This window comes from Branchiostoma lanceolatum, chromosome 1, assembly GCF_035083965.1.
Source record: "Branchiostoma lanceolatum isolate klBraLanc5 chromosome 1, klBraLanc5.hap2, whole genome shotgun sequence".
In the NCBI taxonomy this organism is placed as follows: domain Eukaryota; kingdom Metazoa; phylum Chordata; class Leptocardii; order Amphioxiformes; family Branchiostomatidae; genus Branchiostoma; species Branchiostoma lanceolatum.
In genome coordinates, this window is record NC_089722.1 from 41,861,275 (window position 1) to 41,877,214 (window position 15,940).

Genomic DNA, 15,940 nt, shown 5'->3' on the forward strand with positions numbered 1-15,940 from the left:
TATACTAGTATTACTACTTGGACGATAGGTTTGAAATATCATTTTTCAGACCACTCCAGAAAGGTAGAGACTAGAAACACAATATTCTTTTATGAAAATGTAGGGAAAACTGCACTGGCTCAGAATGTGCTGTTGTTATGAATGATTGACTTGATGATTGACGTTAATTAGACTGGGAGGCAATCAGGTCATAGAATTGCTAAGGAATAAAAAGGAAACAATTAACATCAAAATTCAAATGCTACAAATGCTACATAATTGCAGTCTCTCTTAACAATAAAGTACAACAACAAGGAACTACATCCATTGTAAACACGTATGAAAGCAGGAATTTAACCTCATCAATTATTCATAACTCATGTTCAGGCAGACCTTGGAATGGAAAATTGTGTCATTCCTGGATGGATGTAGGGCTTTAAATCTCATACTAAAGAAAGAATTAAAAAAATAGGAAACGAGTGAATAAGTCGATCATTTAACCTACCATTGATAAACTAGATCTTTTTCTTACAACTAAAACAGACTGTTAACGGTCATGCCTTACTACAACAAATTATTTGAACAAAGAACATTTGTTCTCAACTTTTAGCCATTTTCTACGATATATCAGCGCTCTGTTTAAAGTGTGTGAAATACTCACCAACCATAGAAAATGTCTACTACAATGTATGTAAAAAAAACACTTACAGAAAGGAAGCAGAATCGTTAGATTTTACCTTCTTCATTCTGTGAGGTTTTGGCAGCCTGTTTTTCACCTGGGGCCGCCATGTTGGTGACCTGACCCCTGACCTCTCACCCCTGCAGACGACGCGTGGCCACTTCCGGGTTCTGTGTTCAGATGTGTCTTTCTTCACTTTGTCTTCGCGTTTTTGCGTCTTAGTGGAAGAAACACGGAATGGAGCAACGTAGAAACGTTAAGGGATCTTGCACAAGATGTTGTTTAAAAGATAGATACAACGAAGTGAGAGATTTGCGGTTAAGATCATGACATAAGTGTAGTCAGCTTGTCTATATATAATTTTTTGCTAGCGTTAAGATCATATATCACATTCCGACACTGCCGTATGCACGCCCTGTGTTTGCTTGGCACACTTTTCGCCGGTATTTATTAACTCGTGTGTGTGTGGATGACTGGACAGAAGACAGATCGTCTGGTAAGTAACGTTTTATCTCTTTTCCGTGAAAGTAAATGATCAAGTTTTGTGCGTTACTGTTTAAACGACTTTGATATTCACTGTTTTACAGTGGATGTGGGATGTTTTTTCTGTAAATTGTTGTCCAGTTCACGCTATTTAGGCAATTCCAAAAGATATTGATCAGCGTTACGTAAACTTAGCTTAGCGCGTACTTAGCGGCAGCTGGTTATATAACATCGATCGTCTAGGCACTTCTAAAACTCACAAACCTTCGTCTAAAAGCACCCAACACCGAGGTAACCAGGCGAGTGTATTCAAACATGAGAAAGTTCCACTTTCACACGGATTCCTAAAGTAGGAAAGAAAGGATTCTGTTTAGCCAATGTTGAAACTTATGGTCACCATTTAAAAATGATATGTTCTTTTCTGGGCTGACATATGGTACTTAATGATTGTCTGTAGTCCTGTACTGCAACAATGTTATAATGGTTTTGAATCCACTGTACAATTGTCCATACGGTATAATTGTATTGCAGTGATATTGAAAGTGAAATACCATGTAATGTGTTTGACAGTGGTTCTTTGATCTATTGTAATGTGAAGAATTATAAATGTCAAATGAATTTGGAACTTTCTTGTAAGCCTTACTCCAGAGTGTTATGAAAACTTTTGCATCGGCATTCAGTAATTTACTCCATACCCAAGAGTTAAGAATCACCCAACAGGTAATGTTACTGTTAGTGATTAAAGATGCTACATTAATGACAACTATTAGCTTTTCCAGAAGAATGAAAGCTCATTTTCGTTGGTTAGGTAACATGAAAAAACTAAGTATCTTTCTTTCCTGTACTTTTCCTTTATCAGTGTCTCTTAGCGTAACTTAAAAGAAAACATGAAGAAACTTGTCATCAATGCTGACGACTTTGGCTACTGTCCGGAGCGGAACCGTGGGATCGTGGAGAGCTATCTTCATGGCGACGTCACAACTGCTTCACTGATGGCTAACACTGATGCTGCAGAGGTATGTAAGATATTTGTAAAAACGTTGTCCTTTTAAGTAAGGCTGACTAGGTACTAGGGTCTCAGGGCTGTCTCCAGGACCCGCCCCTCCGTCCCGGGACGGAAATTTGCTCGCTGGGACGGAACAAATTTTTACCTTGTCCGTCCCAAAATCTGAACTTTATGACATGAAATTGATGAAAATGTATCTTCGTAAGCTTAAAATGACCAGTTCAACAAGGAAAATTCAACACATTGGCTCCCAAACAATGAGTGGGACGGAAAAAAATTAAGCTAGAGACAGCCCTATAGGGTCTAATAGTTTTTTGGAGCTTGAGGTTCCAATCCTGACCTACTTTTCAGTATTGTGACAAAATTTGGTCATTCCTTTTAAGGAAAAGAGACACAACTGGTATTGCTTGTGGAGCTGGTGTACTATGTGCAGGGAAGTTATACTGACAATACAATACAGATACAGAACCTTGTGTGTTACACCGAAGGGCGGTTATAGTACTGGCTATATAGACACAAAAGCTGGTGTGTTAAACCGAAGGGCAGTTATACTTGTTATACAATACAGATACAGTAGATCCAGAAATGTTCCCGATGGTTTTATGTTCGCGGCTTTTGCGGCAACCATTTCACAGCAAACTTAAAACCACAGCAAACATCTTTGTACAATACTCTAGTAGTATGTGACTATAGCGCTGCCACAAGCTTAAAACCAATGCGAACCCTCCATGTTTGCCCTAGCCTTAAACACGAACATAGATGAATTTACAGTAATCCTGCCTCACTCCAGGATGCCCTCAAGCTTGCCAGGCTCCACAGCATCCCCCTGGGTCTGCACTTGAACCTGACGGAGGGGCGACCGGTCAGTAACCGGCAGCGGGAGGCGTCCAGTCTGGTGGACAGCGGCGGCTGGTTCCACGGGAAACTGGGGGTCAGGAAGATGGCGTACAGCGGAGGACTGAACGCGACAGAGGTCTGGAGATTATCTTAATCGTCTCCCTGCTACCTTACCCCATAAATACATAAAAACCCCGGACAGACTCTTACAAACATTCATTCTTCCCCCACACAATCCCCGAGTGGAACGCCCTGCCTGGCGCGGTTGTTACGGCTCCCACCGTTAAGTCATTCCGCGCCAGGCTGGAGGCCTGCCCGCCTTAGCCTGGGACCTCCTCCCCCCCCCCCTACTTTGCCCCTAGCGGGGTTATTTGGGGGTAATTTAAGTTGAAAAAAAAAACATATTTGGTGCCAAATGGCTACCTTAGATACATGTACCCTATAGCTGATGGCTAATCTTCCAGAGTTTAGAAATAGAAACATACAAGCTATAATACATCTATCACACATCTACATCTACACATATTGCAGGAGAATATATTAACTAGCTATTTACAGAAATAGTCTCAGGTCTAGAGTATGCAGGTTGTGCATAAATGGTAGATATCTTTTTTAAAGGTGAGGCCACAAGTTTACTATAACGTTAAGTCCATTCAGAAGCAGCTAGAAAATATATGCAAAATATATATTGCACACATACAAGTGGAACCATGAAACAGTAGCTTCTGCAGCCCATTCAATGTGTTATCTTGAATATTATCATAATCATATACATGTATACTGCTTAAATCTTATACATGTGAGCTGGACTCCATCTTTGCACTAATGCAAAGAAACTTATGATCTGTGTCCTCAGGTCCGAGATGAGGTAGAAGCCCAGCTGAGGTGGTTTGTGGACCGGTTGGGGAGACCGCCTACGCACATAGATGGACACAACCATGTCCATGTGCTGCCAGGTGGGTTGTTCTCACACTTCAGGCAACACAAACTTAATTCTATGGATAATGAATGAATGAATGAATGAAGACCTTTATTGCACATTTCTGCCACACTTGGCTAAGTACAGGTCACAACAAAACAAAATACAAGTACAGTTAACGGATATTAAAGAATATGACTATCATTAGATAAATTCTACTTCTCGCTTTTCGGTTAAAGTAGATATAAAAGATCAGACGTGTTTTTAATGTCTGTATAGCCATTGGTTTTAGTCTCCCCCAATAAAATTTTTCTCCGTTTGATTTTTTACCTGTTAACACTTTTGTTACAAGCACCAGGCTTTGTGTGGAGTATGTCATAATTTCTATGACGAGGTACGTGTATCTGTTCCTCTGACAAGTTGGTCGACTTGGACCCTTGATTTGACTTAGTTTACAGTTCTTTGGAGGAATTTTTTTTGAGATTGAAATTCTATTCATAAAACATAGCAGGCTGTAGGCTGAATCGTGTACTGTAAATGCATTTAAGTTTGTGTTTTTTTTATTGTGTGCTAAAAGGAAAATGGAGTGTTCGCAGTGGTTTTAAGTTTGCTGCAGCGCTGTAGTCACATACTGCTACAGTATTGGACAAAAATGTAAATATAAAGCCACCATGAAAATTTCTGCATTTACAGTAATACTTACAAGGAAGTGTGAACACATACCATCTCTTAGAATACAATTGTAAAAGTGTTGAGATTTAAAAAAAAACTTTGTATTGAAATGAAATACATCCTAACATTTAAACGAGGGCCACAACACATACCATCTCTTGAAATACAATTATAATTGTTTAAGTGTTGAGATTAAAAAACTTTGTATTAAAATGAGATACATCCTAACGAGAGCCACACTTATCAATAAGAAAATCCCTCCCCTGCCAGGTGTGCGAGATGTGTTTGCAGCTGCGGCGGCTGCGGCAGGAGTCAGGTGGATCCGCCTGCCCGTGCAGAACGACCTCCCGTCATGTGACTGGGTCAGCGAGGCGCAGCAGGACTTCTTTAAGGAGGTGGAAGACGACTGTCGAGAAGCCCATCAAGTCTTCTTACAGCAGGGACTCAAGTGAGTAGCTGATTTATTCTCTTTACCCCCAAAGTAGTGAAGTGTCTTGAAACTTTTGAGGTGATTTCATTTTTGCTGTGACCTCCCCACTGCAAATTCATGACACTACAAAATCCTACCATGTCTGACCACTGTATTACAAAATTGTTTCAACCGCAAATTTGAAATACCGCTCAAACCTACTTTTCCTAGTCTGTATAACGCAAACTCCAGCTGTCCGGGGATTTCTGTCCCCTCCCTGGGGGCGGCTATGCGGTTACAGAGCGGCAAGCCGTTACAGGAGCTTGATTGAGTTCAGGCTATACTTTTCCCTTTTACCGCAAAACCATGGTAAATCAATATTCATATGTATTTAATGATGCCTTTTGTCCAAACCTCATGATATAATGTGAATAGAATAATAGATAATGATGATAGATGATGATTACTAATTGCAATTGACTTAAAAGTTGGGCTTTCGTGTGATCTGAGCATTTTCTCTTGTATGTTACAGATTGACAGACAGGTTCGTTGGCCTGGCCACTATGGGTGCAGACATGTCCATACAGCGTCTCTGCAACTCGCTACACGCAGCCTACCAATCAGCCGACAGGTCAACCACGAGTCATGTGACCTGCGAGGTCATGGTGCATCCTGGGTACCCGAGCATGCTGGGATGCGGCGGGTGCGGCCAGGGTCCCGACGACTTCTCTTTGTCACATGATCGCCGACACGAGATGACTGTTCTCGGAGACGAACGCCTCAAGAAGTTTTACAAGGAAGAGGGGATTGAATTATGTTCCTTTGCGGACCTCTAACCTCAAATTATTAGAAGAAAGTTGAGGACATACCAATTTAACTTGTTGGTCCTCGGGCATTTTACAGCTGCAATATTTTGATGAAAACATTGGATTTGAACGGTGTGACCAAAGGAACAGACTTTCCCTTCAGACTCCGTTTTTAAGTTGATCTTCCAGTTCAGCAATATTTCTTCTTTGTGGTGTGGCCAGGAAAAATTTACTCTATGCGAGGTCAAGTTTTCATTGTACAATATTGTATTCAGATAAAGCATTCAATGTGCAATGGTCATGCATATAGTGTTGCTGCAGTCTCCAAAGCAGAGCAAATTGCATGTCAACTAAGTATATATTCTGGGAACAAACATATTCTTACATGTATTTTCTTGTTACTGATGGACACAGAGAGTACTTTCAATATTTTCTTAGATAAGAAATAAGATGTTTAATACTACATTCTGATTAATATTATACTGTATATGACTGATATATATATATATAGTCTATGCAACATTTGAAGAGTGCTTTTAAAACTGTAGTTATGTATTTTACGATCTTCAAACTTTGTGGGCATGTCTGCACCACTTTTAAATTCACAGTTCTGTACATAAATAGGGGACAGTTACAAATATATCATCTGTAAGTTGACATGTGCTCAGCTGAACTCTTTTCTAGTACTAGTGCCAATAGATGCAGTACATGTACTTACTAGGATAGTTTAAACAAAAGTTGTTAGTATTAATTGTACATTCTGATTTTTAAGAAAAACATTTGTAATTCATGATGCGTTTGTTGAGATTTAAACAAGTGTCAGTTTTGCAGTTTGTTGTCTAGATTATAAGGAAATGTCAATATCAAGCACACAAATTTTGGCCGAGTTTACATTTTATGACCATTGTTGATGTGCCAAATGTTAGTATAGAATGTACTAAAACCACTTGAGATTATAGTGGTTATGGGATTACAAAATCTTCCAACAAGGTTATGTGATTGTAACATTTACTGATAGCTGTCAATTCAGCTCAAAGGGCTTCAAATCATAAATGGCACTTTGCTAGGGTTGATAGTAATATTAATATAACATACATTACATGACGAGTATTACATATGTTGTTGAGTCTGTAGTATATTTCCTTTACTGTGTAACACGTAGAATTCAATAAGGCCACACCGATTGACATTTCCTTGGTTAATGCGACATGCCTATGAGTAGTGGACAAGTCTCAGGTATGGCTAGTTGACGATATACGTACAGGTATTTACTTATGACATATTGAACTGCTGTTCTATTCTAATACTGCACAAAGTGCATTATATGGGCTGCTAGTGGCCCACACTAAACTTGTTCTCACATTGGCAGTTAGCATCTATTTATAATAAAATTGTAGTCATCAAATTTTCGGTCTCTGTAAGTTTTTGCTCTAAAACAATATAGATCTATAGTTTATGGACACTTGTCAAAGTCTTCTTTTATCTGAATAAAAAGACTCTTTTTACACAACCAAGAGATTTCTTCTTTTATCTTCTACACTAAAATCTAGTCTTCACTGCTAACATCTGTCCAGAGGTATGCGGGTGTTGATGGCCATGTATCTTTAAAAGACTATCTATAGCCAGCAGAACTGGTTTTATCTGGTTGAAACCAGTTTGAGCCAGTACTATCTGCCCAGGGGCCTGAGCGTGTTGATGACCATGTACCTGGAGAAGGCGATGTACAGCCATCGGAACCAGACCAGCTGTGACCGGTGGGCACACATCGCACGCTGTGGGGGAAAGGAGATGATTATTAGTACATGTATGTAGTTTTCCAAAGGGCACACACATACCAATGAACATAGCTGATTGGCCACTAAGCTCTAACTTTTGTGCTGATTGCATCACAGGATGCTAAAATGGCTCTTACTGGTCTACAGGTTCTAGCCTTGGTGCTGATTGGATGTATAGAACAGGCTCCTGATTGGTCCATATGCTCTAGCCTTGGTGCTGAATGGCTCACAGAATGCTAAATAGGCTCCTATTGGTCTATATGCTCTAGCCTTGTTGCTGATTGGCTTTCTTTCTGACACTGCACACTGTGGGGGAGTTAAGTGTTAGTACATGTCATTGGTCTGAAGAGCAACCATATAGTTCTAAACTGTGATATGGACTCAAAATGTTACAACCTGACTTCATGTATGACACTCTTTGGGCCTTCAACTTGTTGTAATGGCTTAGAAGCCCTAGCCTTGTTGCTACCTAGCTTTCCATTCACCTCCGGTCTTGGATTTGATTGGCTATCTGGATGCTACATGTACATAGCTTTCTATTGGCCAACAGGTGCTACCTTTGGTGCTGATTGGCTGTCTGGGTGCTACATATTGCAACCTATTGGCCTACCAGTGCTAGCCTTGGTACTGGTTTGCTCACTAGATGCTAAATAGCTTTCCATTGGCTTAGCAGTGCTAGCCTTGGTGCTGATTGGCTGATTGCTTGTTACCAAGCTTTCCATTGACCTATGGGTATTAGCCTTAGTGCTGATTGGCTACCTGGATGCTACATTTCTTCCAATAGACCGATCCCAAAGCCAAACACCTCCGTCAAAAACAGGGTTTGACGGACCAAACATGGCCGCCGCGGCAAGGTTGAAAATAATGCCACTGACTTCGGTTTAGCTTTTGTGGCACTGAAACCCTTTCAGAGCGGGCCAAATAAGAATGCTATGTCTTCTTTGTTGAAGGCTGTATCCACCGGGTAGAGTTGTTTAAGGAGGGGGTAGGTGTAGTTGCGGTGAGAGCGTAATGTTTTCGGTCAATGTTAAAGCGGTATGCGCCGCATAGCTTTCCCTTGTCGGTGGACATCAGCGCCAAATTTCTGACAAGCAGCCGATGCACGTGTAAAACAGGGTTCGTATATCTGTGACAGGGTTCCCACTGTATTGACTGCATGCATAACAGCTGCATGGTATTTAGTAACTAAGAATTAAAATGCATCCTTTTACTTCCCTGTTCACTTTCAAGTTAACCAGTTTCACACACCAGTAACTGAAGATACGAAACTCTGCGCTAGCGGACTTTGTAGTAGTCAGCATGTGGTACAAGCTTCCTCTCCTTGAGTGCCCGATCTATTTTCTTTTTAAATTCGTTTTTGTTCTGAGCATGCATTCAACCAATACAGTGGAAAACCTGTCCCAGATATACGTACCCTGCTTTACACGTGCCATTTCTGCCCCGCCAACGCTGTTTTTGACGGAGGTGGGCTGAATAGAACAGGGGGTTCTATGGGTCTTCTATTCGTTCGATATGGTGTTCGACAGGATCGGTCTATTGGCCTACAGGTTCTAGCCTTGGTACTGATTGGCTACTGCAGTGAATGATGTGCTGGGTGAGTAGTACAGAAATTCAATTTTCTAAAGCATGCACGTAGACTGTTGTATACATTACCTGAGCCTTCAGTATTGCTGGGTATCCCGACAGGAACAGGGTGCTAGCAGAGCTGAGAATGCTGGGTAGGACATCTAGGAACGAGGTGTACTTTCTCATGATGCTGACACTCTCAAGCACATAGACCAGTACATCTGAGGGTGCCAAGGAAAAGTCTGAGAACAAGTATCAACACTGTATTAAAAGTTTAGAGACATTCACTTTTCTTTCATGAGGTACAGTCAAGTTTAACTGTCTTATCAGGAAGGGATAAACTAATTCTACAGAACATTGATCAACCATAATATTGGGTCTCTTTGCCATTCTTGACACTGGTATCTATCTTATACCAAGGAGATGTAAACAGAACATACAGTTTTCCTAAATACAACCTATCTTTACAATAAAGTCAAACGGAGTGGATTCATTCCTCAGTCTGTACACTTGAAGAAAACCGGTTGTAACAGGCTGAAACCGGTTGTGACTGGCCGAAACCGGTCGTGACAGGCTGAATAAAAGTTCTAAACAGGAACTATGCGGCTCCAGATGTCTTTTTTCTGAGGGACAACTGCGGTGTGAAAGATGTCGGATAGCTTCAGGAATGAATACACTCTACTTTACAATAAAGTTAAAGGGAAGCATGAAGTAATGATAGCGTACTGTCAGGCATCTGTCCCCTCTCCACCAGGTCGTTGACCCCATGGTACAGACTGCTGTGGTTCTTGTGACCGCTGACCCCGTAGTGGTCGAAGGTTATGACCTGGAGGGGAGGGAGTTGAGAGTCTTGAACTTCATACCTTCTGTGTTATTCAACTGATTCTACCACCTTATTTTTTGATGTGGATTTTTGGATAAGTTACGAGAATATTCATCAATCAGTGATTTGAAAAGGTAACGAGATACGCACCTCCAAATGATTAGATGTTATAAACAGCTGTAAATTATGTACATTACAACACAATTCAGCCTATTTTAGCCTGCAAAGTTGTTTGATAAATAAAGTTCAAAGTTCAAAGAAACACACAAGCGTCTAATTAAGGCACAGGCAGAAGAAGGCATGAACCAACTTACCACATAAGCAGACGTCTCGAAGATGTGCTCCAGAATCTTCTGCGCGACCAGTTTGGTGTCCCAGGCTATGTTGATGTCGTCAGGAAGATCACTGAAACAGAATTGGGGAAATTGGTCATCATTAACGGCAAGTATATAATATATTTCTAACAAGTTTATATAATACATGTAACGTTAATCATAATACATACAATGTATATCTGAAAAGGTCTTGTAAAATACATAATACATGTATTTGGGCCTGCGCCCAAGTACCTTCACATGATATGCAAGTAGCTTCTATCAAATCTAGTTGCACCAAAAATACCTTGGCTGCACAACCTTATAATTAATCACCCTTAAAGATGGAAATCATAACTTAACCCAAACTTTTAGTTTTTGTTTTGTGTCTAGTGACAATGTATTGTCTGACTGCCCTTTGGCATTAAAAACCGGCTTTAACTGTGAGGCATAAAAACGAACCTCTGCACATCTGTCCCTCCTGTAACTTGTACCAAGGAGGTTAAAATATTTTAACCTCCTTGCTTGTACTTATTCATAATTACCTGCATACTGTAGCTGCATAATAAACTACATTATGTAGAATGTACAGTGCTTTAACTAGTTCAAGCCCTGCAGGTGTGACTTACGGGTTGTCCACAACTGTGACGTTGTCAGCTGGGATACCCAGGATGGCTGCACTCTTCAACAGCTCACGTCGTCGGGTGTGGCCCTTCTTCTCAAAGTTACCTGGCAACAGATTGAGAAGAGACGCATTATGCAATGAATGTGATTTCGTATACCTGTGGTATTTTCTCAAAGCAATGAAACCTTACAGTCAAACCTGTACTGGTGACACGGTGACCTCTACATAATCAAGGACCACCTGGCCATTGTGGCTACTTTTTGAGAGAGAGAGAGATGGAGGGAGAGAGAGAGAGAGGAGAGAGAGGAAGATAGAGACTCAGAGAGGGAGGAATAGAGGGAGGGAGAGAGAGAGGGGGGAGAGAGAGGAGAAGGAGGGAGGAAGTAGGTAGGGAGGAGGAGGAGAGAGGAGAGGAGGGAGGAGAAAGGGAGAGAGAAGTCTATCTCATGCCTGAGGCTATTGACATCCTGTCAGCAGTAGAAAAAATTGCACTGTTGACATGATCATCCTGTCAATAGCCTCAGTCAGATATCATACATGTAGGTACACATTTCTCAATACCTAGGGTGAAATACAAATCCGACATGACGTGTAACCTGTTGATAGACACAGCAGGAAGACCTGGTGTCCCAGCCGCAGCGTCTCCAGCACGGTGGGCGCGAAGAACATGCACTCGTCATCGGGGTGCGCCGTGACGACCAGCACCCGGGCTCGGCGCCCTGCGCGATGTGCCGCCGACGCGAAGTTCACGAAGGGCCGGTGGAGCCACAGGAAGAGATGCAGCACTGCAGCGAATGAAAGGACGCATCCAATGATCACTAACACAACCATGTTCCTTATGAGGAAACTTATGCCAAAGATTATTCCTAAAACTTCATTTAGTTTCGAAAAACGAAGCGAAATCTAGCACTGGTAGCAGCCATCGTGTTTTTCAGAACTGTCGTAAAATCTCGTATAGGTCAAAGGTTAGACACCGGGTGCCGCAAATCAGGCTGGTCCGGTGATAACGACAAGTAAACAGTCTCCTTGACGACTGGTAGGCGGGCGAGTTGAAGTTCGTTTTCTCTGCATTTTTACCAGGAACTGGGTAAATATCACATTTATATAAAATAAGGAGATCTTAACTTTGATTTTAGGCTATCAACCAGATTCATGATTGGGGATAATTCCAATTAACTTTGATTTGTTTTTGTTGTGCGCCCAGATTGAAATCCAAGATGGCGGACGAAGAAAGTTCGGTTCCAGCCGAGGGAGAGATGGAGGCGACACAGACGGCTGAACCCGAGGGTGCTCCTCCAGCCAACGCCGAGGGACAGCCCGAGCCCGAGGCCCCCGAGACAGGGGACCAGGGACCTACAGAGCCGGCAGAAGGTGGGTACATGAGGGCTCATGTGTTGGGGGAGGGGGGCGATCTTGTAAAGTAAAAACTTCTTGACATATATCGCCATTTTCTTGTGTAAAAAATCACCTTTACCTCACTGAGGATACACCACAAGCTTAGCTAACGTATCAGATAGGAAATATGTATGCTTTAGATGGTAATGCAGTACTAATAAAGAAGAAGGTTGAATAACAATATTTAGAAATGCAGCTGTCGGTAGCTGACAGTTTTATTTCAGTGCTGATATCGATAGTTTGTTACTAGTAAGAGGTTGTTTCCTTTACCATCGTACTGTGGTCATTTTACGTCTTGACTATCTACATGACATAATTTCAGGAGCTGAAAAAACAGAAGAAAAGACCGAAGAAGATAAACCAGAGGCTGAACCAACAGAAACCGAGGGAACGAAAGAAGCACCAATGGAAGAACCAGCCCAAGAAGGAGAGACAGAAGGAGAGAAACCACCAACCCCAGCTGGCAGCCGTCCTGCAAGTCAGGCCGGATCTGATAGGGGGAGCAAGCCACCCACCCCAACTGGTAGTAAGCCTGGGACCCCGCAGGGGAGCAAGCCTGGGACACCCAAGGGGAGCAAGCCCCCCACCCCCAAGGGCAGCAAGCCCCCCACCCCCACGGGAAGCCGACAGGGCACCCCAAGGGCCGGGAGTAGGGAGGGTAGCGCACGGGCGAGTCCAGAAGGCGAGAAACCTGGCAGTCGACCAGGCAGCGCAGGGAAGGAAAGAACAGGAAGTGCGGGAAAGGAGAGGCCAAGCAGTGCAGGTACATGTTTCTTCAGTTTTGTTTTCTCTTTTTTCAAATTTCTTATAAAATTGATTTGTCATGCTTTGTCTTTCAATATCATGGTGGTTGAATATATTTTGCTCCATGTGAAACTGATTGATCTTACTACTACATGTAATAAGTGTATGGTACATTTGAATTGTGATTCGTTAGACCTTCTTTTGAACGCTTTTTGAACATTGAGAAAAAGATCAGAAACATCTATTTTGTGTATCATATTCTGTATACAGATCTTAAATCAATTAAATGGTCATGGACCAGTAAGGATTGCTTGAAATAGAAAACAATCAAACAAAACTGTTTGCCTTCTTCCTTAGGAAAAGATAGACCCTCCAGCGGCAAGGATCGACCCCCCAGCGCCGGTAAAGACAGACCCAGTTCTGGAACAGGGAGGCCCTCTAGCGGGAGGAGCAGGAAGTCCAGCGCAGCATCACAGAAGAGCGCTCGTGCTGGGAGTGCTGGGGTGAGACTAAAATGTTCTATGATTGCTTTTAAAAAGTTTTTGAAAACATTTAGAGCTTGAGAAAGCTCTGGACCTAATGCAAAACAGAAACAATGTATGCCAAAACCTTTGAACCCACAATTTAAGTCAACTCAAACCCAACCATAGTCAACCTTAGTTAACTTAGAACTTTGACAGTAGCCTAGATACCTATTTTTGATTCCCATGTATTCCCATGCACTTGTTTGTCTGCAATTAGCCTTCGGGCATGAACTTGCAATAAAGTTATTATAATTCTTTTGGGTATCCTAATATCGCCACATCACAAAAACAGTGTTATCACTTCTCAAGAATGTCTTGAACGCCTTGATATCTGAAGTGTGCACACCTTGGGGATTACTGATGCTGCATTGGTTAAGATCTTATATGGTCTATCTAAATTCACCGGTTTTTAAAAACATCTCGTACTGTTCCTTAGGGTACCCAGGGGAATATGCCCAAAAAACTTATTCAAACAACTGGATAAAATTTTTAAACATGAGGACACGCACCCAGATGTTGTGCCCTTGGGAAACATATTTCCCATGTCCTAAGCCCAGCAGTAGGGTTTGGGTTGGCGTTAGGAAGGGCATCCAGCCGTAAAATCTCTTGCTACAAAAAAGACTTGCATTTGATGAGGAGTTCTGGGGCTCCCCCATCCATGTGCAAGCACGTCCAACCCCCATATGATGGAGAGTAAAAGATGTAAAATTGGAGAGAGAGAAACAGTCAGACGTTTCAGACAGCATCCGCTATCTTTCGTCAGTGACTGGTGGAATCATGTAAGAGTTGATAAATAGTTTCTTTGCACTAGAAAAAAATGAAACTACTGTTAGGTTAAGCTAAAGACTTTCTTTGCTTCTTTCCCTCACACAGAAACCTCCCAGTGGAAAGGCCAGCCCGGTTGCCCCCGGTGACCAGAGTGTGGAAGATACCAATCCCACCACCATGGGAGGGAGGTACACCCCGGCCTCACGCAAGTCTGAAACCACCGAAGAGCCCATCCCCATTGATGCATTGGTATGTTCCACTATGCCATGATAGTTGTTGCTGTGCAAAATGTGAGTGCACAATGTACAAGTTTAGATACAGTTAAACCTGTACGTGCATGTCTATGGTGACCACTCGATTATGGACTTGAAGAAAAAGGTTACAGTAGACAGATGACCACTATAGACAGGATTCCTAGCTCAATTGGAAAAATAGGGACCACCAAAAAGGTGCCACAATGGCTAGGTGATTCTAGTACAGGTTTGACCGTAGTGTATATCAATGGCCAGGTGGTCCTTAATGTAGAGGTGGTCACTAGTACAGGTTTGACTATACATCAATGGCTAGGTGGTCTTTATAGAGAGATGGTTAGTACAGGTTTGACTGTATGCCTTTATTCCTAATCAAACTTGTGGATTGGTTTTGAATGACTGTTCCTGTATGATCAGCTCACCCATACTGGTGATATATCCTGTCCTCAACCATGGCGTGTTTATTCATCTGAATTTTTCCCCAGAACATGGTGTGGTCGTTTGGTCTGAACAAGCGCGTTCCTGCCATCAACATGACAGACGAGCAGCGTCGGCTGGTTCTGTACACGTGTGCCCACACCGCCGTGCTGTACGACTACAGCAACAACACACAGAAACTACTGCAGGGACATGTGAGTATGCTTTTTGTATATTAGAGAAGCTTTCTTGAGAATCAGATAGTTACATACAAATAATCATGACGTAATTTCAATTAATCAACAGTATTAGAATTTTGTGGTATTCCTTTTCAAAGACGGGTTAGGTAGAAAAGTCAAGAAATTTCTTCCCTCAGTATAACACGATCTCCAGTGCCATGTGTAACTTGATATCAATGTATCCCCAGTGTGCCATGATGTCCAGTATATGTGTAACATTATCTCCGGTACCTGTGTAACATGATACCCATGTTCCCCCAGTGTAACATGATCTCCAGTCCTGTGTAACATGATACCCATGTTCCCCAGTGTAACATGATCTCCAGTCCTGTGTAACATGATACCCATGTTCCCCCAGTGTAACATGATCTCCAGTCCTGTGTAACATGATACCCATGTTCCCCCAGTGTAACATGATCTCCAGTCCTGTGTAACATGATACCCATGTTCCCCCAGTGTAACATGATCTCCAGTCCTGTGTAACATGATGCCCATGTTTCCCCAGTGTAACATGATCTCCAGCACCTGTGTAACATGATACCCATGTTCCCCCAGTATAACATGATCTCCAGCACCTGTGTAACATGATACCCATGTTCACCCAGTGTAACATGATCTCCAGCACCTGTGTAACATGATACCCATGTTCCCCCAGTATAACATGATCTCCAGTACCTGTGTGTGTAACATGATACCCATGTTCCCCCAG

The 15,940-nt window shown here is 42.2% G+C and overlaps 3 protein-coding genes across 3 annotated transcripts in view; 2 read left to right on the forward strand and 1 right to left on the reverse strand.

The window, feature by feature from the left end:
- The first annotated feature begins 803 nt into the window (after window positions 1–803).
- On the forward strand, window positions 804–7,195 carry LOC136423703 (carbohydrate deacetylase-like). The gene is made up of 6 exons (XM_066411985.1): window positions 804–1,154; window positions 2,001–2,157; window positions 2,938–3,120; window positions 3,841–3,940; window positions 4,846–5,023; window positions 5,517–7,195. Exons 2-6 carry the CDS (start codon window positions 2,029–2,031, stop codon window positions 5,818–5,820), a joined length of 894 nt encoding a protein of 297 aa, XP_066268082.1. The 5' UTR covers window positions 804–1,154; window positions 2,001–2,028; the 3' UTR covers window positions 5,821–7,195.
- Window positions 7,196–7,249: 54 nt separating this feature from the next.
- On the reverse strand, window positions 7,250–11,839 carry LOC136423661 (N-acetylglucosaminyl-phosphatidylinositol de-N-acetylase-like). The gene is made up of 6 exons (XM_066411925.1): window positions 11,490–11,839; window positions 10,898–10,997; window positions 10,269–10,359; window positions 9,858–9,957; window positions 9,219–9,352; window positions 7,250–7,562 (listed from the first exon to the last, which is right to left on the reverse strand). Exons 1-6 carry the CDS (start codon window positions 11,722–11,724, stop codon window positions 7,458–7,460), a joined length of 765 nt encoding a protein of 254 aa, XP_066268022.1. The 5' UTR covers window positions 11,725–11,839; the 3' UTR covers window positions 7,250–7,457.
- Window positions 11,840–11,878: 39 nt separating this feature from the next.
- LOC136423691 (cilia- and flagella-associated protein 251-like) overlaps window positions 11,879–15,940 on the forward strand; it is a 30,613-nt gene continuing 26,551 nt past the window's right edge. Inside the window, exons 1-6 of the mRNA XM_066411974.1 lie at window positions 11,879–11,980; window positions 12,098–12,264; window positions 12,611–13,051; window positions 13,390–13,535; window positions 14,430–14,573; window positions 15,061–15,207. Of these exons, the coding sequence (XP_066268071.1) occupies window positions 12,111–12,264; window positions 12,611–13,051; window positions 13,390–13,535; window positions 14,430–14,573; window positions 15,061–15,207 (1,032 nt within the window). The 5' untranslated portion in view covers window positions 11,879–11,980; window positions 12,098–12,110. The remainder of the gene's footprint in view (window positions 11,981–12,097; window positions 12,265–12,610; window positions 13,052–13,389; window positions 13,536–14,429; window positions 14,574–15,060; window positions 15,208–15,940) is intronic.

Excerpts from the sequence above, each read along its gene's own strand:
- LOC136423703 (XM_066411985.1), top strand. The coding sequence starts at position 2,029 with ATGAAGAAACTTGTCATCAATGCTGACGACTTTGGCTACTGTCCGGAG. Across the intron at positions 2,158-2,937 it reads CTAACACTGATGCTGCAGAG|GATGCCCTCAAGCTTGCCAG; the intron begins GTATGTAAGATA and ends GCCTCACTCCAG. Across the intron at positions 3,121-3,840 it reads GAGGACTGAACGCGACAGAG|GTCCGAGATGAGGTAGAAGC; the intron begins GTCTGGAGATTA and ends CTGTGTCCTCAG.
- LOC136423661 (XM_066411925.1), bottom strand. The coding sequence starts at position 11,724 with ATGGTTGTGTTAGTGATCATTGGATGCGTCCTTTCATTCGCTGCAGTG. Across the intron at positions 10,360-10,897 it reads GTCACAGTTGTGGACAACCC|TGATCTTCCTGACGACATCA; the intron begins GTAAGTCACACC and ends ATTCTGTTTCAG. Across the intron at positions 9,958-10,268 it reads TCGAGACGTCTGCTTATGTG|GTCATAACCTTCGACCACTA; the intron begins GTAAGTTGGTTC and ends CCTCCCCTCCAG.